The sequence below is a fragment of the Mytilinidion resinicola genome (genome assembly GCF_010093595.1).
Source record: "Mytilinidion resinicola strain CBS 304.34 unplaced genomic scaffold BDZ99scaffold_27, whole genome shotgun sequence".
Classification (NCBI taxonomy): domain Eukaryota; kingdom Fungi; phylum Ascomycota; class Dothideomycetes; order Mytilinidiales; family Mytilinidiaceae; genus Mytilinidion; species Mytilinidion resinicola.
This window is the reverse complement of record NW_022985463.1, coordinates 123,518-145,018: the sequence shown is the minus strand read 5'-3', so window position 1 is coordinate 145,018 and position 21,501 is coordinate 123,518. Positions and strand designations below refer to the sequence as shown.

Sequence of the window (21,501 nt, the reverse complement as noted above, 5' to 3'; positions counted from 1 at the left end):
GCCATCACGCAGCCGACCAGTCAAGAGGAAGTCTAATTCCCGCTGCATTGACCTTCACATTATGTTTAGATGTTGTAAGTATCGGCACACGCACATAGCTTTGCATAGACTTCACTTTTGCTCGCGTGATACCGCCGTCAGGAGTAGCCCGCCTAGCTGGCAGCCGCCCGGTCAAGAGGCAGCCCAATTTGCGCGGTATTGGATTTTACATCGAGTTTTGAATTTTGAATTTTGAAAACCGACGGGGGCACCCTAAGCAGTGGTAGACGACTGTGCACAGATTGGTGGCAAGGCATTGTATTTGATTACGGTCTTTTCGAATGTAAGCAACTCCATCTCAACCGTAACTTCCGACAGACCAGATCATAACGTGTACTTGAAGGTCATCGCTCGATCGCTCAGCGCGCTCATTTCTTCCGGCGAATACCCAGCGTGTCCCCCTTCAGCCAACTGCCATTCCCTCTTCGCATTGATACGACGGTAGTTGAATGCTATCAGAAGAAGCGCAAAGATACCCGCAACAATGAAGACAAGCTCCAGGGCATGGCCGAGCCTGTAATGGGGAGCGTCTTCGGATCTGTAAAAATTGGACGCCATAGCTGCGACCATGTCAGCAACACTATCCTTTTATGACAAAAGTAGCAATCAAACTCACCACCAGCCAACCCACCCACTCCAATCTGAATCGCCTGTCCCATGGCCCTCTTCGTGCTTCCCGCCAGATTATTACTCAACCACGTGACGCTTCCCGCAAACGCAGGGTACAAGGCGCACGCCGCGAAAAACAAGCCCGCGTAGACGACCCCGGGCTTCGAGCTCGCAATACACATGATAAACCCCACCGCCATGATACACAAACACACGAGGATGAACGGCGACCGCTTCCCATACCGATCACTCGCGTAGCCCACCGCGATCGCCAACACCGATGCGGTGATGTAAATAGGCACCGTGAGTAGCTGCGCCGTCGAGCTCGTATACCCTAGCCCCTTGATGATGGTCGGCAGGAAGAGCGATATCCCGTAAAGCGGCGCCACGATCCCCCAATACAACCACACGTTGCACGAAACCTGCCAATCCAAAAACACATCTTTCACATACCTCTACTGGAAACTATCATCCTCGCTTACCCTTCCCTGGACCCCGTCCCTCTCTTCTCCGCCCTGGCCTTGGTACTTTAGCCGATACACAACAAACGCCCTCTCCTCAAGCGACAGGAACGTCGCGGTCTCCAATCGAACAAAACGAAGTAGGCGAGCAAAGCAACTAGCACAGTCAGTATCCCCTCGAGGATAAACATCCACCGCCGCCCGGCGAGCCCACCCACGCCGTCCATATGCGCAATCCCGAACGCCAACAACCCGCTGAACGCACCCGCAATACTCGCCACGCTGAAAAATAGCGCCTGCCGGGTCTGGGCCTCGTGGCGGCAGTACCACATGGTGATGTAGTACGCCACGCCGGGGAACAAGCCCGCCTCGGCGGCGCCGAGGAAGATGCGCGTGACGAGCAGGCCGTGGAAGTTTTGCACGATGCCCATAAGCGACATGACGAGGCCCCAGGCGACCATGATGGTGGGCAGCCAGACGGAGGGGCGCAGGCGCTTGAGGAGCAGGTTGGAGGGGACTTCGAAGATGCAGTAGGGGAAGAAGAAGGCGGTGAGGCACCAGTTGAATTGCGGGCCGGTGATGTGAGGGGGTCGGTGAGGCCTTCGATTTTGGCGTTGCCTGGAGTGGGGAGGTGGTTAGCTGATGTACTTCATCGATCTATCCAAGCTGTATCCATCCCAAAGTGAGTGGCTGAGCGAAATATACATGCCGATATTCCCCCGATCAAGAAAACTACGTAGGTATAGTAACGCCAGCATGGAGATCAACCGCAGATCCATCTTCCGCAGTATCTTTTTTTCATCCAGATGCGCAAACGACGCGAGCATGACGCCGGGCGCGGTGGCTAGGGAATTCACTTGGGCGATCTGCTCTGCGAGGGTGAGTTTGCGGCCGTCGTAATAGTCATGGGTCCCAGCGCTGAGAGACGCAGGAGGGGAGTCGGCGGCTGCGTCGACCTTGAAGGTATCAAGCTTCTCCATCGTGAAGGGGAGGAGGGCGTGCTGGTGGGTTGGGGATACCAGAGAAGTATAGAGATAGGTGGTTGTAGGAACGAAGCAACAAGGTGGGATTGTTATACACCTCCTCTTTTCCAAATCGCGAGCCTTAAACCATGGAAACCATACCTACCCACCCCTGGGCTCAACATTCATCTCCTTGGGAGCATCTCGACTCTATGTACCTCTCGAACCCAGTGCATGCGATGTGTGGTGAGTGAGTTAGCGTTGCGGGTGGGTCTTTATACAGGTCCCGTGTAACTTGATAAGGACTACTCATGACTAAGGAATCAATTGGATATATGTGTTGTTAGCTAATTTACCAAACTTTGATACCGCGTTGGTGCTGCAGCATTATGTTTGTGGTGTTGAGAAATTGGCCGAGTAGCTGTTAAACTGCCACCCACGAAGCAAACCTCAACACCATAGAAATTTTACGATAGTTTAGATATACATAGAGATTCACGGCCTCAATTCCAGTCTGCACAACCAACCGGGCAAACGATATCTGCGCATGTAAACCTTCAACCTATAGTAATACATAGTAAATTTGCGCGTGTAAATCTTGACAACCTAGGTAGTTAGCAAATATGTGCGATTGCGTGGAGGTGCAGCTTGGGTAGGAGGCCGACGTATTGAATTTTAGTGTATCAGCTAGCCAAAGTAAGTGCCCGAGTGATTACTTATTAAGTCCTTAGTCGCAGGTGGTCCTTATCAGCTTAGCTGCTGCCCTCATCAAGGGCTCCCTTACTAGTCGCTGCTTGCCTGAGGACGCTTGATACGGGGATCTTACACCCCGCGATCGTTATCCAGCGCGGTGAGTGTGGGATGGGTGTTTTTGAGTTTCTTGAGCAAGCGCGAGTCAGGGCGGTGCGAAGGAACTCCGCGGATATAAGGTTTCTCCAGATTAGCTACGAGATGGGGTGAGCTTCATGGAGGGTATCGAGGTGAGGGCAGTGATAGGATTCAAGGGGATTGGTGTGTGGGGCATTGAACTATATAGGTAAGTACGTATTAGGGAGGCAGATATTCGTATCAGTGTCGGTGTATCTCGCGCCGAAGCTTTACTATACAAGCACTTCATTCCGAAAGATTCAAAAAAGTAGACATTGCTAGAAACAAGCAGGCTAATGTCCGCATGGCAGGAACACCAGCTGGGTTGTTACTAAGAGTGGGTATATACCATGCGAAATTCAAAATGTTATACAAGCCCTGGTACCACCTCGCCAGATCATCGGAGAGACGAAGGGACTCCAAGGGAAGATGCCCGTCTACCTAGCGCATAAACACGTTATCGAATGCTCAGTCCAAAAGGAAAAGCGAATCGAAAATGGTAATGTCGTACCAGTAGCCAGCCATGCGAGATAGTCCATCCATTCATCATGTGTAGAGATCATTCAAGCCGGTATCATCGACGCGCTCTCGAGAATGTAGGGCTTACCTAGTACTCTCCCAGCGGCAGACGCCTCGCCATCATCCTGCTCGGGGGAGACCCAAAGCCGCCCGTCCCGTTCGCAGGCGCTGTAGAGGTTGGGTTGAGCACCGTCCCGCTCGCGGGCGCTGTGGTAGAGGCTGGGGGAATGACGGTCTCGCTTGCCGGCGCGGTAGATGACGGGGTTGCCACCGTTGCGGACGTCTTGACGTCTACTAGCGATGAGGTCGCGGGGCTGCTGTCGACGAGGTCGCCGAATTCCCAGCAGGCTTGTGCGAGGGGCTTGTCCAGGGACTGAGCGTTGCTTAATCAGTATCTGGTTGACAGGGGCGGTAGGAAATGGGTAATGGGATACGTACCGCAATCTGGAAGTTGAGGAAGGGATCGGCCTCGTCTTGTGTCGTAGCTACTGCGACATTCAGCTGGCCGCCGATGTTGGTGCTGATGCGGACGCCGGTCTTGTGGCGTGGTGTGCCGGGGGCAATTTCATCTGCTGGGCAGGCACCTGCGGGAGCTGTTGATAGAGGTTATTGTAGGTTCGGAAGATGCTGGTGAGCGATGAAGGAGGAGGATATACCTTCGATCACCTCGAGCTTCGCGTTGACATTGGGGACTCTGAGATTGAGGCCAATCTCGAATCCGTGTCCGAGAGCATCAGCCCTCAACTGCAGACTCGGCTGCGCGAAGATGCTGACAGTACCAGTGACCCTTGCGTCCACGGTGACGGGGAGGGACTCGACATTAGGCATCCATCCCGAGAACTGGTTCGAGGAAGGATCCAATAAATCGACCTCAAGAATAGCCGCGTCGTCAAGCGTGGCAGTCGCACCACTCGAGATACCCGCACTGATGGTCAGAGGTCCGAGCTGGACGCCAACGGAGACAGTCAAGAAGGGACCTAGGTCAAGGATTTCAGGGATCGAGATGCCATCAATAGGGATCTTGACAATATCCCACGTCTTGCTCAAGTCACCAGTGATGGCGCCCGCTCCTACAAGCTTGATTGCTGCGATGGCGGAGACGCTCTCAGGCTGCACGGTCATGCTGGCGCCAGTTGGGATGAAGAATTTCTGGGAAATCTTGAACTGCATGTGGAATTTACCGGCTGTGCTGCAATTTGCGCAGACGAGAGTCGCAGAAAGATCGCCGGAACCGAGAGTGACGCTGAAGGGGAAGGAAGAAGTGGCATCGATCTCGATGTCTTTGGTAATATCTCTGGTTTGGAGTGCGTCCTTGGGGAGGGTGCCGACGACCAGGTCATAGCTATGGGCGACTTTCTTCCACTCGCTCTTCGAAGCGGTCAAGAACGCTGTATTGGCTTCCTCGTCGTACTTGAGCGAAGATACGACAAAGGGGAGACGGCGGGTGTTGCTGCCGCAGTCGCCAACGCCGGCGACCATGATGAAGGTATGATTGTCGGCTCCGTTGACCCAATCCCAGACCTTTTGTGCGTAGGCAAAGGTAGCATCATCCTTAAAGGTAAGAGAGAGACTATTGTTCGCAGTGCAGTCAACCGACTTCAGCATGCCGTGGAACTTTTCCATGGATAGGATATTCTCGTTCTTGCCCGGCGCATAAACGGTAAAGTTAGCGAGGACTGCTTCGCCTCCATCGGTGGCTAGACTTGTATTAGAATTGTTATATCGAAGTGCATGTATTGGGGAGACCCATACCCGCATCACCCCAAAGGAAGATCTCAGAGCTCTGAAGTTCAAGCGCTGATTCTGCACGTTTCCCAATTCCTCCTCCAGACGGAGGCAGGACAGGCACTAGTTCCCTGGCAGAGATATATTGTATAAAGAGAAGAGCGAGAAGCGCGAAAGAGGGGAATCGACAAGACATTGTCAAAAAGAGTGAACGACGATATTCGTCTATGTACCGAGGAACAAGAAGTCAAAGGAACGATGAAAGAATGGCTGTTGACTGTATCCTGGTTCAGGCCGAAGCTGAACTCCTCGCCCTATATGTATACCGTAGCGGCCCCCAAAGGGTACCTGGGGCTAGGTAGATCTTTGCTACGCCATGGCGACACCAACGTGGTGTAGATACAGCGTAGCCTTGCAAGGCCGCAAAACCATGCAATGCCATCCATCTGCTGTGCGCAGTTTGAGGATACGAGGGATTCGGAATATTCCAGAGTAAGGAGAACATGGAAGCAGTGGTGGGGTGGTAATCGTAATAGGAAGCTCAGTTGCCGCTACGCTGCGTGATAGGTTGTTTCATCCTCCGTCTAGCGGTCCCTGCACTTTCTAAGCCACCAGTGGATGTGCACGATGCATCTCTTGGCGTTACAAGTATAATTACTGTGGCCTTGGAGTGGCCTCAAAGTCAGCCACCTCGTCTGTGTAGGGGCTGGTGGCCCCACTATGAGACGGAACCGGGAGGTCGAGCAGACCCCCCGTAGCGGGAACCTGGGAGGCTGTAGGGAGGAGATATACGAGGAGGCTGAACAAGCTTGAGATCATCGCACGAGAGGCTATAGAGATCGGCAGCCTCGTCGGCTGTCTACTGTCAGCGCTGAGTAGCGCAATCGCAAGGGGCCCTTCCGGTGATGGTGGGGGCTCCGGTGTAGTGAGTTTTGACGAAGTGTGCATGGCTGTAGCTTTGGCTCAAATGATATCGAGTGCGTTTTAACGACACGCAGACTCTTGCACGACTTCGATAGGAAGCCAGATGCAAAGAAAAGGGATCCACCGCGAACTTTGATGTCGACGTAATCGGGCTTAGTCAACGATATTCTATAGTTAACTACGTACCTTGGACTTTGTAGAAGATGCGACCTAGAAGATACGAGTCAACTGCACAACAGGCACTCGCCAATTCCTAGAATCAGGTGCTTAATGACGAGCTCATGGCCTAACTTTGTTTGCGACGTTAAGATATGGTCCGAAGGATTGTGGTATGCAGGAGTGTGCCGCAGTGATGAAGACGAGGCTAGGAGAAAGCGGCGACATGGCAGTTTGGTTGGTCAGTTTCGTCAACAGCAGGGTGATCGCCGGCCAACTCTATGACTAATAAAGCAGCGTGTGATGATACTTTGATCCTGAGAAATGCCTATAGATGAGTTGGAATGTGAAAAGGAGCGCTATGCGGAGCATCCCTTGAGGGGATTGGGCCACGGCGCATGGATGGAGAGCGGAAGGCCCACTCGCACGTTGTGGGAGAAAAGATAGATGTGAAGGCAATGGTCGAGGGTTTGCATTGATGAAGGACGAGCGAGGAAGCTGGCTATCCCCGAATCCTACGCCAAGTACTAGGCCAAGTACTAGTGGAACTGCGGCACGCACGGATTATGTTAGGCCCGTGCATACCCAATTGTGCATTGGGCAGCCGTCAATTGATTCATATGTGTTTGTCACGGCTTTAGTATATTAGCAGGTATCTAGGAGAGACTTAGAATTTTCAAGAGAATAGTATTGGAGCTTTCTAAGCTACTGAGTGCATGTGACGGACATGCTCATATACAACTTACAGCCAGATCGTGGGATAGTACTATGGTAGCATATTACACAGTGTGCTTATGTTTCAAATATCCTCTAACTACAGTTTGTGCGGAGGATGCGAATTCATTCTAAGGAATTTTGGGAATTTTGGAAGTGCATGAGTGAACATCAAGCCCTGATCACCTCCACGCTACCTATATTCGAGGCCTGCGTGAAACCCCCGATCTACAGCTTCTCCGGCACCCAATCGCTTCACTCGCTAACAATGCTGGTTTGAGTGCTCTATTCAGTCTGAGCTGCAACCACCTTGCGTCCCCCAACCAGGCGTCCACAAGTTCGTCCGGGAAGCTCAAAGGCCCCGAATCCTCGATGAGCAAAAGCATTATGGTACCCAACGGCATCTTATCCAGCCATTGCCCGAAATAGTCGAAGTAATGCCGTGGTGCTCTTATCTCTACACTTGGAGGGCTTGTCATTGGATACGTCGGATTGCGTCGCGCGATTACGAAGTGCTACTAGAGAGAAATCTGTACTGGCAACTATATTTGACGACTCGATCGCGTACTTGTAACCTTCTTGTATGAGACCTTGATTCGGAGTTTGACACTCAACCTCCGCGCAGACCTCCGCGACGAAGCGCTTGTATGCGAGGAATCCGGCTATCTCGTTCATGATGATGTAGTGGCCTCGATCAAGATAGAGAGTTGAAGCTGTGAAGTTGACGAAATTGACGTGAGGTGAGGTAATGAGATGAAGCATAGGTCTTCAAACTACCCACAGATCACGTGATCTTTGACCTATATTGACTTTAATTGCTACTCGAGCCTCTAGTAGTGATCTCATCTCAAAGGCTTTGCGAGTTCGCCCCCCGTTCCGTTTACGAATGGTGATTCTTCCGTCGTGATTCACATTCCGCCAAGTTCGCCCTGATTTGTCCAGCCCCCACACTCACCCGTTATTCTACAGGGGTCAAAGGCCTCCACTACTCGAGGCTAACACGAGCCCAGCTAGCCCATCGAAAGTCTATCATCATCATCGATCCCCTGTCAATGCTTTCCCTAAATTCTATTGCATGGGACATATTATGATTATTTTGGAATTCCGCAACATTCGGTCTTATAGTGTAGTGGTTATCACTCCGGATTTTGATGCTTGTCAAAAGTTCCGGCGACCCAGGTTCGAGCCCTGGTAAGACCTTTGTTCTTCTTTTGCATTTTTTGGCCTTCTCCAACACTTTCAAACCTATACGGCGCGCTGCGGATTGATTTTTGGCTTACGTGTTGTGCGTGGGACGCATTCTAAAGCTTGGTAACTAGAGGTTCCCGACGTTCCACCGGACCGCGGGAAACGTCCACTTACAACCAGGGTGCTTTCGTTACTTTTTGGGGCTATAATGGGCGCTTGCGAGCTTGCTGCACCTGCATGCTTCAGAGACGCGCTCTCAGGCGCCATGAGACCCTCTCCACTTTCTCTCTACGTGGATCACGATGGAGAACGACCCCTCTGCGTCTGCGAACCTCGCCCGCACCCCCTGGATCCACCACGGGACCGCACATCAAGTATCTCGGACTCCGCGCCTTGAGTGCGGGGCTCTGATGATACACATCATCGTTACTCCCGATACAGGCCCCCGGCACTCCTCCCGCTTCAATAATAGCCTTCCAAGGCGCCGCCCGATTTCTCTCTCTCTCCCCGCTGCGGCCGTTCGCCCGTGTCCCCGCCCCCTTCCATTCCCTTTCCACTATTGAAATCCTCTCCACTCCCAATAATCGCTACACCGATGATTCTTTAACGTTACGACCACAAAAATTCCTTAGCGTCCTCAAAACCACGGTCCTATGGTGTAATGGTTAGCACGTCGGATTCTGACCCTCCTGATTTCCGGAGATCCCGGTTCGATTCCGGGTAGGACCTTCAAAAGGGACTTCCTTTTTTTCGGTTTTTGTTATTTCTCAGTCGTGATGCGTTTCATCTCATCTCTTCCTTTTGCCGCAGGAAGGTATATGTGTTTTTGGGGGACGGGGTTGGGGAAGTGCGACAAGAAGGGGATGGTTTGGAGGGTGAATGGCGGCTTCAGAGCTTAAAGAAGAGGTTAGGGAAAGGAGCCGAGAAGGTAGGTTTGGTTTTGACGCCAGAGTATGTTGCATCTAGAGGGAGGAGACTTTGCATATCTGCGCTACTTCAATGGGACATCACTACACTCCCCGGAACGACGTGGATCGCTATATCTACCCCTCTCTCGCTTCCATTTGCTGAAGATTTCTACCAACCTATAGCCGTTCCCCCGTTGCTTATTGGCAGAACTAGTGCCATATAACTTCGCGTCAGAGATCAAGGGGCACGTCGCGGAGCAGAGACGTAGCACGAAGCCGCCTTCAACAAGTTTAGGCATCCTTTAACGAAAGCTTACATGCCCTACATCGACGAAAGACTTGGAAACGGAAAAGAAGAAAAGCGATAGGCGGCCACTATACCGGAAAGAACAAGCAAGCAACATCACGCCTCGAGCTGACGCTTCAAGTACGGCACATACCAGATGCTAGAGCTCTAGATAGAGTCAATATTGCGACTAAGGAATTTCAAGGAAGAACATGCCGACATCTGAGGGTAAGCGGATTGGAAATAAAACGAGCGTAAAGGATAGAGAGGATTCCCCCCCAACGCCTTCAGAACTGTAAATTGATCACTCTTGCACATCACGTGCTTCACATTTCACTCCCGCGCGAAAGATATGACAACTTACCGCGAGTAGTTCGCTGAAATGGTAGTAGACTCGTGCTTTCTATGTTTAATCGGTGCAGAACAACCGACAGTTGTCGAATGGCGAGAACTTCGGAAGACAAAAATAGAACTCGGACATATCACGTGCACGGTGGAGGTTGAGGGCCAAAGTAAATTTAGTAGAACAGGGAATGAAAGTATGCCCGCTCTGGACACATTCGCTCAGCTAAAAGAGATCGACTGCATGGTATACCTATTCAAGTCATCTTTTTCGAGCACTTGGAGGCACCAGCACCTCACAACTCCATGTACGCCGTGACGCCTACATCCACCCCTGTGGATAGCGCTAGCCCACCTAGACAGACCAGCACTGCACACTACTCAGGCTAGCATCGAATGCCGGAGTGAGCGTGTTCTTGACGCCCTGCGTCATTGTGAAGGAACTGCCTGCGCAATTCTCGTTCCTACGCACTCGTTAGCCGAACATCCTCCCTTTCATCACTTTCCCTATCAAAACAGAGAAGAGACCACTTACTCCCAATACTGGCACTTATTCCCAGCAGTGACTTGAATTGATCGCACCGCATTATCCCATCCCCCAAATACGTTGTAGAGGTTAATGCAAACCGTGCCCGGGCGGATATCCAGATGATCACCTGCCAAACCCTGTTGCTTGAACAGATGCGTAGCATAGTCATCGCGCTTGACGAGATCGAGGTCGTCCACCGGGATCATGCGCTTAGACTCGGCGGGAGAGGCTCCCTCCTCGCGCCAGCAGCGAACGCTACTCAGCGCCCTGTCGAACCTAGCATCGAGCGTGCTGGCCGCACTGGAGACGAGCTCAAAGTTGAGGCCTGTGCAGCGTTGATCGCTGTGGAGACGTTAGCCTATACTTCCAAACCTCCAACATCTGCTCTCAGAAGAGAGGAAATAGAAAAAGTGGTAACACGTACTCATAAAACGTGCACTTCCAGCCCTCTATCACCCTCACCGAGCGCGCGACGTTGTCCCAGTCGCCGCCGCCAATGACGTCGTATTGGAGGTCGTAGCAGAGCGAGAAGTGGCCAGGCGCGATACCCTCGCTCTCACCACATAGGTCCTGCTCTTTGTAGAAGTATACGGCGTCGTCGTCCTCGCGCTTTTCCATGGACTGATTTGACGCAGGGTGGCACTGGTAACTGCTAATCGCCTTATCGAAGCCGTTGGGGAGGGACTTGGAAACGCCGGCCGGGGGTGCGACGGTGAAGCTGGATCCGGTACAGTTGTAGGATCTATGTAGATGTCAGATATAGCTCACGGCGTTACTTCCTTTTACAGGTCGTCTTATGCGCTGGGGGTGGGGCTTACTGGTAAAAGCTGCATTCACTGCCCTCAATGACTTCCAGCGATTGGATAGCCTTGTCCCAGATGCTGCTCAGGGGGACGCAGGACGAGGGCTGGCCGTAAGGAACCTCGAGGGTGTAGCCGGATAGGTGAGATTCGCTGTGGAAGATGGCGGCATTGGGTTCGGTACGCTTGGATTGGGTCGCAGGCGGGTCGTGGAAGCCGTGCTTGGGCGGGATCCAGGGGCCGTCGCGGTTCGCGCGCTTGGTCATGTCGGTGTTCTGGAGGGTGGATTAGTCTGTGTGATGTAGAAGGGAATGGGAGGAATCTTGCGAATCGAGTTTTCTTCCCCAAAAAAAGAGCGGGAAAGCCAGCCCACTCACCGAAAGGTAATCACATTCATAACTCTTCAGCACATCATCCCAATCTATCGGCATGTTCGCATACTCATCCCCGCTGTAGACGGGGAAAACGTCATCATCATTCTGCGGACAGTCTGCCTCGGCATACAGCATGCAGTAGCTCGAAGAATCATCGGTCTGGCGAACCGAGGAGATGTTGCCAGCTAAACCTTCCGGGATATTCACGCAGCCCGCCTTTAGCCAGAGGTATTCGACGTCGCCGGCAAAGTCTGGTTCCGTGTAGGCGGCGCCGCAGGCGTAAGGACCAGCGGAGCTGGGAACGGGGTTGCTGGCGGCGAAGGTGCCGCTGAGGGCGAGGGCAGAAAGGAGGGTGAGACGCATCTTGTTGGATGCGGTGGTGGGGGATTTGTTGTGTGGTGTTGTTTAGGGCCGACGGGAGTGTATTTAAAAGCAAGTAGAGGAGGCGAGGTTGATGTTATGGAAAATTAGACGGAGTAGATGAGTGACGTAAAGAGAATTTGGAAGTTTCAGAGCCCGCCGGAAGAAGGTAAATGCGAAAGCACGACTGACGTAACAGATCTCGTGGCGAAGTAAAGTAGTGAATGAGAATCCTCAACAGTGCAGCAATGGAAATCGATGGGTCGCTCGTAAAGCAGCACTTCCAGCGAGGCGAAGGAAAGAGATAGAGTACTCTCAATTCACTAGAATAGGTAAAATTCGCACTCCCGCATCCGCCTAGGAGCCTTATTTGCCTGGGAGTTGTACTGAGGTAGACAACAGCATTGCCAAAGAGAAGGACGGACTTGGCTCCGACCGCTGAGGAGATTTGCCCCGTATATCTTAAGCACAATGGGCACCCTGCTCTCTCTTTATGATACTATCCTAGGTTAGCAGTTGGTTGTGTAGGTATCGCTCCAGCATCTAAGAGTAGATGCTGTTACAAGCAACGCTATAACACTGTTCTCGTGTTCAATGGCTTCGAGCTCTCCTTGCTGTATTTCCTCCTGCGTCGAGAAATGATGAATTCGTTGTGCGTTAGCATCCAGTGCCCTGACTGACCCTGAATTCATAGAAAACTTGCTTTCCTACCGCGTGCTCTCCGCAGCTTCGTACCCCACGTGCTTCCGCCGACAACAACACCTATTTCGGCAACTCTTGGCCTTGCGCCAAGCCGTTGAACGCCCAGCGAGACGAACTTCTCGATTTTCGGCGTCAACACCACCTTTTCTCAAATAACTCAACAACCACGCATACCAGCGCGGAAATGAAACCATGACGAGATACGTCTAGTTAAGGAGAACCTTTGGCGAACTTTTGGAATCGAAAAACTGTAAGTTCATCAGAGTAGAGGTGGGGTCGACAAGCTCACCAAGAAAAAGGACCTAAACTTCCTCCTTACTAGGTACCTATAGTCTAGAAAACATGCACTAAGCACCTAGATTTCTAAGGCCTATGACATCTCTTCCTCAGCACTTATCGTCTGAACGTTAAATCTCCATACAGGCGGTTTTTCCCTATACAGCGGCCACCCCGACCGACTTACCCGGGGCCATTTGCTTCCGCCGCCGACAACACCGACTTATTCGGCAACTCTTGGCCACCGCCAAGCGTTGCAAAGCCATCGAGCACCGAGCGAGACAAGTTTCTCGACTTTCGACGCCAACGCCACATTTTCTCGAATAACTCAACAACCACACATGCTAGCACGGAAACGACACCATGATGGGATACAGCTAGTCGAAGAGCACGAATGGCGAATTTTTGGAAGATAAGGGAACCCTCGCCATCGCGATAGTGGGGGTGTCCGTGGCAGAGGCAGCAGCGCGGCTACCAACATCAACTTGAAAATACGCCAGACTTACCACTTGCGGTTAAGATTACGCCCTACCATACATCTCTAAGCCGTAGAAATATTTTCCTCGGATTCTTCCCAAACTATACACTACTTGAGGACAGAAATCACCATATTCGTAGATATCAACGTCTTCGGTCCGACTCCTCGCGCAACCTACCGAATCACGACCGTTCTTGAAGGTATCCCAGTGCCCCAGACGCGGTAGTGCTCAATGCATAACAACATACTAACTCCTCACAAAACTCTGCACCGGCTTCTCCTCAACCCAATCCTCCTCATCCCTCAGCTCCCAATGAAACAGCTGCTCCCTCCCCACCGACCTCGTCAGAGTCTGCTTGACCTCGTGCAGTTTGTTCAGATAGCTGATATCCCACTCTACCATCAAGCGCGTATGGGCAAAGCGCTCGACGACGAGCAGCCGGCCAGCGGAGAGGGGGAAGGTTTGATTAGGTTGGAGCCTGGCGATGGTCCATCGACTTTGCTGTTTATGCTGCTTGCATTAATGGGGCTTTGGTGGGGATGCGTGAAAGATTATAGGATGGTACAAAGGTAGGGTAGCGATGATTGGCGATGACTGTGTTCGAGTCTGCAGGACTGGAGTAGGATGTTTAGAGTTCCGCCGCCTGGGCTTTCTTTCTCGGGTATTTGGTTCATCTCCAAGACAGTCGTCTGGGCTAATGTTAGATTCGCATGAGGCTCTGACAAAGAGGCTCACTAGGCTGCGGCTTTGGACTCGTTCCCCCTAGCGATCTCTGGTCCCGGGACCAATGATGAACGAAGCTCGGGACGGCGATGGAGCGCTTGAACGGCGCACGTGCTGCGTCTTCGAATTCGGGGTCAAGTCACGCTAAGTTCCTTTTTCCCGCGTGGTCCTTTACTCGATGCAGGGCGGGCAGCGTCTCTCCCATGGCTGGTGGCCCGGCGGCTGTCCAGGTGGGCCAGGCTCTTGATCTGCTTGGTCAGGTTGACGGCCGACATGTCAAGGAGGTCGGACCGGCGGGGTTCATGTGCAGATTGGGCTCAGGCGTGGTCTGCCAGCGAATGCATGCATATGAAGTTGGAGAAAAGAGGCCTAACTGCAGTCAGCCGTTCCTCGTCGGTGAGGCGCGGGGTGGTAGGATGGGCAGTGTGCTGCATGACTGCCGAGACGCCTTTATGCAGGCGGCGCATCCACGCACAGCCTCGAAGCTGAATCCATGTGCGACAGAAGCAGCGGTCAAGGGAGATGGACTATCAGTAGTGCCATGCTCCGTGCCTGAATCGAGATGGTGTTAGATGGGCAGATGGGTACGAAGATTGATGAGAGGGGTGCAAGCGTCGAGGCCCAAGGAGTAGAGTATAGTGCACTGAGGCACATACAAGCATCGAATATAGGGCTTCAAATGCCTCATATGAACAAGTTGCATGTGACTTTGGAAGAGAAGAAGACGTTGAGACATCAAAAAGGTACCAAGCTCAACACTCGCGCTGCCGAAAAAGCAACGACGTCGCGGCCGCAGATGAAACCCCAGCGCTACGCTAGATGGAGGGTAGTTTATCGACGGTGTCCCCCACACTGTTGGGAGAGTGGACATGGCGGCGCGGGTGCGGGATGGGAGAATAGCGGCGGTCGGGGAAGCTCCACTGACAAGGAGTCGCCCAAGAACCACCCGTCTGTGCAGCCAGAGCCGGCTATATATTCCTCGCGCGCCCTCGCTGTCCAACAATCACTCTCCACTGTTTGGCAATTCATCCTCGCTGCCTGCTGCCTACATCCTGCGTCGTACCTGCCCGCCGTCGTCGCCCCTTCTGCCCTTCTGCTTGAAAGAACCCCCGTCGCCGCCCCGCCATTGTCGCTATTTAACTTCTTTTTTCCCCACACTTCGTCTCTCAGCCTCTCCACTTCTTTCACCCAAAGCAGCCACTTCACGTCCCCTCCAGCGTCCCAATTGACACCGCAACCATGGGCAAAGTCAGTCTCCCGCTTCAGCCTGCCCCTAATCCCCTAATCCCCCGCTAACCCCGCTCAGATCACCACCATCCTCTTCGACTGCGACAACACGCTCGTCCTGTCCGAAGAGCTCGCCTTCGAGGCCTGCGCCGAGCTCGCCAACGAAATCCTCGAGTCCAAGGGCGAACCCGACCGCTACACCGGCCCCTCCCTCCTCAAGGACTTCGTCGGCCAAAACTTCCGCGGCATGATGACGTCTCTGTGCAAGAAATACAACTTTACCCTCACCGACTCAGAATTCGACGCCTACGTCGACCGTGAGCTGGGCAAGGTCATTGAGACACTCGAGAAGAAGGCCCAGCCGTGCCCTGGTGTCGTGCCCGAGCTCGATGCCCTCTTCGCGAAGAAGCACTACTTGCTCGCTGTCGTCTCGTCGTCGGCCCTCAGCAGAGTCGTTGCCAGCATCAAGAAGACGGGTCTGGACAAGTACTTCAAGGACAACCACGTCTACAGCGCTGCCACCTCGCTACCCAAGCCGACCTCCAAACCCGACCCGGCCATCTACCTCTACGCCTGCAAGGACCTCGGCGTCACCACTGCCGAGTGCGTCGCCGTCGAGGACAGCCGCTCTGGTGCCACGGCCGCCAAGAGGGCGGAGATCCCCCTCATCGGCTATGTCGGCCCCTACGAGGCAGATGAGCAGCAGACCATGTACGACATGCTCAAGAACGAGTGCGGCGCCATCTATGTCATGCGTCACTGGGAGGAGTTCCCCAAGGCCCTCGAGGCGGTCGAGGCGGCTGTGGCGAAGCTATAGATTGCTGGACTCCGGCATCGGCATCAGCATTAGGCGTACTGACTAGAGCGTTTGTTGCAGCATGCGAGTTTGCGTTACGTTTCGAATACCTTGTGATATATTAGACGACCTGGCATGATTTATGGTAAACAGTCTCAGCATCATCATCGACGAATATAGACGTAGCGAATCGAATCCATGCGCGCACTGTCGTATCTTGCAATGCGCCAAATCTGTAGCAGGTGAAACACTACTAAATTACTGTTAACTACGAGCTAGGCTAGGATGCAGTCGTCGCCTCCACTTTGAATACCCACCTAGTCATAATGGCTGAACAGTCGATGGTGTGGTTCCCACTTCTTCTAGCCGTTCCATAGTACACTTTCCTTTGGTACCGTGCGCTCAGTGCAACTCGAGTGCCTAGCTAGCACTACATCTATATTTTTAGGAACCACATTTCTTCGTTTTTACGTTGATTTCTGATGATTAAGTTTTTTCCATATCCATAGTTTTTACTTAAATTTCGACCACTAACATCACGTCCATACTCCCCGTCATATTCCCCCAATATCAACGTCGAATTCCTCACACTCAATTTCTTCCCTTTCCATGGCTCGCCACACTCTCAACTCTGGCACTCTCACGCACGGAAAATATTTCATACTTCCATCGCGAATCTGTCATCTGCCTTCCTTCGTTCTTCATCAACCCTCTATGCCATCGACTAGCATCGACAGCCATCAACTTCGGGTCGTTTTCCAGTGACTTCTGCCTCTTCCGCCTTAAACACGACCTCCAACGCACGACTCGTACAGTACCGCAGAAAATAGAAGCAGATGCCTCGCACGACCACCCTCCCCCCACACGAGCCTCCCCACGAGCTTGACCAAGCGCTTACCTATCTGCTGGAGCAGCTGCCCCAGCTCCGCGCAGCAACGACCAACTTCGCAACAGGCATAGCAGGCATAGCAGGCATAGCAGGCATAGCCAGCAGAATCAACCCCCTAGCCCGCCCGCCAACACCGCACCCCGACCGTCCCCAGCCTCAGAAGGCGAGGGTATTGGGGGAGAACTTAGCCAGCAGCGCGTTTGGGATTCTGGCTGCTTCGGTTCGGTGGACGCGAGAGACGGTCGAGGCGGTGACGGCGAGATTGATGGAGGATAAGGAGGGGAGTGAGTGGGTTGAGGCGGCGCGGCGGGCAAGTATGGAAGATCCGGCGACTGGGGATGGGGTGGAGGGACGGGAGAGGAGGAGGAGGTATTACCAGTGGGAGGAAGATAGTACGGATGGCATGACGGATGGGGATGGGGAGGGGGATGGGGTTGTGGTGTGGCCGCCGGAATTTGATGAGGAGAATGGGGAGTGGAAGGACGTGGGTGCCCACCGTAGGGGGGAGGAGAGTGAAGGAAAGGGAAAGGGAAAAGGAAAGGGAAAGAAAAAGAAGCAGAGAGTGAATCACGGATTCAAAGCTGAGAGTGTGTATGGTGGGACCGAGGGAGACGGCATACCGGAGGAGGGCCATGATCGCAGTATACACGACAAGCAGGAAGAGCAGAAGGACCATCCGAAACTCGCAACCACCCAGCCCCAGGGCTTGGAAGAAGATCTAGACAGCGGCAACAAAAGCGAGCTTGACCTCTCTCCGCGCAAGGGAAAAGGTGCCGCTAAACCATTACCTACCAGCACCCCACCCTTTCCAACCCGCAGCAGGAATTTCTCACGACTTGCACCCACCTCCTCAGACCTGTCTTTCTCAGCCTTCCTCTCAACACCCCCCGCCACCAATCCCACCACCAACCCCTCCCCCAACCCAGCCACCGAGGGCGAAGCTAGTACGCGCAAACCCCCTCGCTCTAACATCCCCGTGGACGTCGCATTCTCAAACCTGCTTAAACCTCCCAGCCGCAAGCCCACCAACACCGCCGCTCCGCCACCGGACTCCTCGACGCCGGGTGCGTCTCCAGCAGACCACCCCGCTCCAGCTCTCTCTGAAGCACCCGCAGACGCCAGTGGCCCTAGGACTCCAAGCCGCACGCCCACCTCTACCGACTCTTCACCAACACATCCATCGATGCTGGGAGCGGTTCCGGCAGAGCGCCTCGCACCAACTCTCTCCGAGGTTTCTATAAGGCGGGGGCGGACTCCGGGGGCTTACTAGGCGGTGACGAATGGGGTAGGGGCGATGACGCGGTGGTAAAGGTGGTATTGGGGGAGATTCGTAGACGCTTTCGGGATTCTTGAGAGTGGGAGAGGTGGGCCTGGGACAGGTAATGCTCCTAGCCCCGAGAGGTTCGCACAGCGTACGAAATCTAGGTCGATGGTGGTAACTTCTAAAGTCTCTGACGCCAGCTTATATAACTATTAGAGCGATAGGCTTTTTGGTGGAGGCTGGCGAGGTGGTTGGGCCCTATCTGGTAGATGGATGAAAAGGTTGTGTTTTTCTGGAAAATGGGGCGCGAGTGTAGTTGGTAATTAATGCGAGATTTTGGGGTTTGTGGCATGGATTAAGGGTTATGATGCGTCTATATATACGAACTTGACGGGAAGGAAGGCACTACTGGGTATAGATAACTCTTGTTACTTTACTTCACCCACCCTTCCGCCTCTTAGACCACCGAAGGCTCTAAAAGGTCCGTTTTTTCCCAGTATGTACGATATCGCAAGGCAGAACCCACTTTGTGACCATTTTCTATCAAAGAAATGATCATAATTCTTAGAAGAAAGTAGTTACCCCGCTAGCGACTTTTTCCTAAGCTTTTGGCGTTGGTCGCTTAGTACCTGTATGGTTGAATTCAGTTCGCTGCAAACCTGCGGATGCCTTGTTGCCTAAATCACACTAGCATGCTTTCTGTGTCGGTCACCAGGCTGAGACTTTCTTGGTTTTTGAGCTGCCATCGGCATAACTACTCTACTGCTATTTGCATTATTCACTTCTATCATCTTTATAAAATGGCCTTGTGCGCAACATGCAAAAAGGTAGACTTTCGCACCCTCCTTATTGCTTGCCTTCAATCATGTCGAGAGAGGCAAGAAACTCACGGCGGGGACTATGATGACCCGCCCCCGTCCGATAACTCATCGAAGGCTAGGCATCACGACGACATTTTCGCGATCGAAAAATCAAGTGGAAGTTGCAATCTTTGCAAAGTCATATTCCAAGCCTTTGAGAAGAGAGGAGTCATCGATGCAGAAGAGGCAAGAGGATTACCGATCATTTTTCGTGCGTTTGGCAACAAGATTGAAGTGTGTTTTGATACAGAAGAAGAACTGATTCAGCTATGCGGCCTTGATTTCTCTATGAATGAAGCTGATGGTGAGTATTACCTTTGTAATATCTTGTGATGAAGCCTAATATTGGTCTAAAGCCAGGGAATTTTTCTCGGGTCGTAAGATGAAAGAGGATAGTTCGCCGGCGATTCTAAAGACGATTGAGAAGGATCCCGGCTCCAAGGCATCACTCGCAACTGCTTCCGGTTGGTTGAGAGACTGTTTGGAGAACCATGACTCTTGCAAACCCACCGCTGAATATCAGAAGCCGCCGAAACGATTGATCAACGTCGGCAACGAAACCCAGAATCCATTTCTGGTGAAAACTTCCCTTGGTTCTCGACACTTGAGATGGCTGTCTCTAAGCTATTGCTGGGGAGAAGAGCCTTCGATGAAGCTTACCGAGAAAACCATGGACAAGCTGAGGAATGGAATCCCTTTGAATGAATTCGACACTACGGTCCAGGATGCTATCTTGGTTACCAGGGCCTTGGAGATCACATACATTTGGATTGATGCACTGTGCATCATTCAAGAGGACAACGGAAACGACTGGATCGAACAGGCTTCTAAAATGAATGAAATCTACGGAGGGTCAACGGTGACTCTTGTCGTCGCCAGCTCAAACTCTGTGAAGGATGGATTTCTGAAGGATCGCGAGCTCCAATACATTCCCATCCTATGGTCTAGCAACACTGCTGGAGACCCGACCGGTGATAAGCCTCAAGCGAAAGTGTTCGTCTCGTCAGAATGGGACAAGAGCGAAGACGAGCTCAACGGGCCCTGGAGTAAACGAGGATGGACGATGCAAGAAGGTCTACTTCCCAGTCGGCTGCTGCACTACACATCCTCTCAAATGATCTGGAAATGCGGCGAAGAACAGCGATTCGAAAGAGGCGTAACAAAAAGCCTCCAAGCCGAGGTCGATGAAATCCTGAAATACTCCGATGATATCGCTTTCGGATCTGGATGGCTCTGGAGATTAGACACATTTATGAAATTCAAAAGGTTTCCAGACTACATACCAAGCAGCTTGGACTATCCCCTGCTGTTGGAACCGGAAACTTTTCATTTGTGGTACGACTTCATCGAGGAATATACCCAGAGGAGATTCAAATGCATCAGCGATCGTCTGTTGGCAATATCAGGCCTTGCCAGAATATTCGGCAACACGATTCGCAGCCGTGATTACGCGGCTGGCCTGTGGAAACCAGACTTGATCAGAGGGCTTATGTGGCACACCAAAGGCGCAAAGCTTATCCCTCGACAATTGGCCGACAGCATGCGAGCTGTCAATATTGCCTTTCCGTCTTGGAGCTGGGCCAGTGTTGGGTATGAGCGTGTGAAAAACAGCCAGAAGAACAATAATCATTTCCAAGCTTTATCACGAGTCGAGGACGTACAGATCGACCTCGTTGATCAACACGATCCCTTTGGTGGCGTGAAAAGCGGCAGCGTTACCATCACTGGCCCGTTGAAGAAAGCACCAAGACTTTACAACAAAGAATGGAATTCCTCGGAAGCGTCAATGTCAGCATTTGCGCGGCATATTTCCGAAACCGCCGAGAAAGAAAGCCCAGAAGGCGTTGAACACAGGTACTCTTCTCCGCCCGAAGGCCATTTCGCAGCACTGCAGATGCTTGAGGGCATAGGTTCGCTAGATCTGCTCGTGCTGGAAGCCACGGGCGAAGTCTCAAACGGCATCACCGTGTATCATCGTGTTGGGGTCATCACGCTCCGGTATTTTCCTGAGGATAGTGCGGCATCGCCAGCTCTCATTGCTAAATTGGAGGAGTTGGATAAGTCTCGTGCCGCACGCCTTGGCCCACGGGAGGGAAAAGGCAAGGGGCAGAAGGCTGCTAATGCTGTAGTTACGGAGCTGAGGAAAGAGCCCTGGAAGACAGAAACTGTAATTATCGTCTGAATGGGAGCTGGAACCCCCAAAATCGGTCCCCGTCTTGGTTGATCTTCGGTTTGATTGACTATAGGAAAGCTTTTATAAAAATGTCTTTTGCGAGATTGCACGTCAGCGTGTCAGAAAAGGTCTCTGATGGTGTAAGTGAGCGCTGCTAGGGTGTTCCTTCGAGTTTCAGAGAGGGTCCAGGATAGAGGTGACAGGAGCGGGACTTAATGCCTAAGATATTGAAGATTTGAGTGAGGTGTAGACTTGATGCCGTAGCTGCTGTAGGCTTTTCCTAGTGTCGGATTGATGGTTTTAAACTGTCACGGTAATCACCTTTAACAATATACCGATCCTTCCCCACCGC

General features: G+C 52.5%; 7 protein-coding genes and 2 non-coding genes across 9 annotated transcripts; 6 read left to right on the top strand and 3 right to left on the bottom strand.

The window, feature by feature from the left end:
• Positions 1–363: 363 nt before the first annotated feature.
• BDZ99DRAFT_491701 (MFS general substrate transporter) lies at positions 364–2,260 on the bottom strand (the record flags this gene model as incomplete). Its single annotated transcript, XM_033723118.1, has 6 exons — positions 364–599; positions 656–1,070; positions 1,131–1,200; positions 1,242–1,709; positions 1,815–1,980; positions 2,242–2,260. The coding sequence occupies 6 exons, from the start codon at positions 2,258–2,260 to the stop codon at positions 364–366; spliced, it is 1,374 nt and encodes a 457-aa protein (XP_033570232.1).
• A 1,285-nt stretch (positions 2,261–3,545) lies between these two features.
• On the bottom strand, positions 3,546–5,215 carry BDZ99DRAFT_399767 (uncharacterized protein; the record flags this gene model as incomplete). The annotated part of the gene is made up of 3 exons (XM_033716149.1): positions 3,546–3,830; positions 3,896–4,050; positions 4,114–5,215. 3 exons carry the CDS (start codon positions 5,213–5,215, stop codon positions 3,546–3,548), a joined length of 1,542 nt encoding a protein of 513 aa, XP_033570231.1.
• A 2,876-nt stretch (positions 5,216–8,091) lies between these two features.
• On the top strand, positions 8,092–8,176 carry BDZ99DRAFT_t80. The gene has a single exon. It is a non-coding gene; the product is annotated as a tRNA-Gln (tRNA).
• Positions 8,177–8,811: 635 nt separating this feature from the next.
• On the top strand, positions 8,812–8,893 carry BDZ99DRAFT_t81. The gene has a single exon. It is a non-coding gene; the product is annotated as a tRNA-Gln (tRNA).
• A 969-nt stretch (positions 8,894–9,862) lies between these two features.
• BDZ99DRAFT_576182 (uncharacterized protein) lies at positions 9,863–11,766 on the bottom strand (the record flags this gene model as incomplete). The annotated part of the gene is made up of 5 exons (XM_033728551.1): positions 9,863–10,164; positions 10,236–10,571; positions 10,654–10,971; positions 11,048–11,304; positions 11,407–11,766. The coding sequence occupies 5 exons, from the start codon at positions 11,764–11,766 to the stop codon at positions 10,056–10,058; spliced, it is 1,380 nt and encodes a 459-aa protein (XP_033570230.1). The 3' UTR covers positions 9,863–10,055.
• A 2,146-nt stretch (positions 11,767–13,912) lies between these two features.
• BDZ99DRAFT_169849 (uncharacterized protein) lies at positions 13,913–14,699 on the top strand. The gene has a single exon (XM_033712956.1). It carries the CDS (start codon positions 14,033–14,035, stop codon positions 14,513–14,515), a length of 483 nt encoding a protein of 160 aa, XP_033570229.1. The 5' UTR covers positions 13,913–14,032; the 3' UTR covers positions 14,516–14,699.
• A 262-nt stretch (positions 14,700–14,961) lies between these two features.
• BDZ99DRAFT_503308 (phosphoglycolate phosphatase) lies at positions 14,962–16,167 on the top strand. The gene is made up of 2 exons (XM_033723955.1): positions 14,962–15,191; positions 15,250–16,167. Exons 1-2 carry the CDS (start codon positions 15,183–15,185, stop codon positions 15,985–15,987), a joined length of 747 nt encoding a protein of 248 aa, XP_033570228.1. The 5' UTR covers positions 14,962–15,182; the 3' UTR covers positions 15,988–16,167.
• Positions 16,168–16,802: 635 nt separating this feature from the next.
• BDZ99DRAFT_576180 (uncharacterized protein) lies at positions 16,803–18,126 on the top strand (the record flags this gene model as incomplete). The annotated part of the gene is made up of 1 exon (XM_033728550.1): positions 16,803–18,126. One exon carries the CDS (start codon positions 16,803–16,805, stop codon positions 18,123–18,125), a length of 1,323 nt encoding a protein of 440 aa, XP_033570227.1.
• Positions 18,127–18,916: 790 nt separating this feature from the next.
• Positions 18,917–21,501, top strand: BDZ99DRAFT_503306 (HET-domain-containing protein; the record flags this gene model as incomplete). The annotated part of the gene is made up of 2 exons (XM_033723954.1): positions 18,917–19,280; positions 19,333–21,501. 2 exons carry the CDS (start codon positions 18,917–18,919, stop codon positions 21,156–21,158), a joined length of 2,190 nt encoding a protein of 729 aa, XP_033570226.1. The 3' UTR covers positions 21,159–21,501.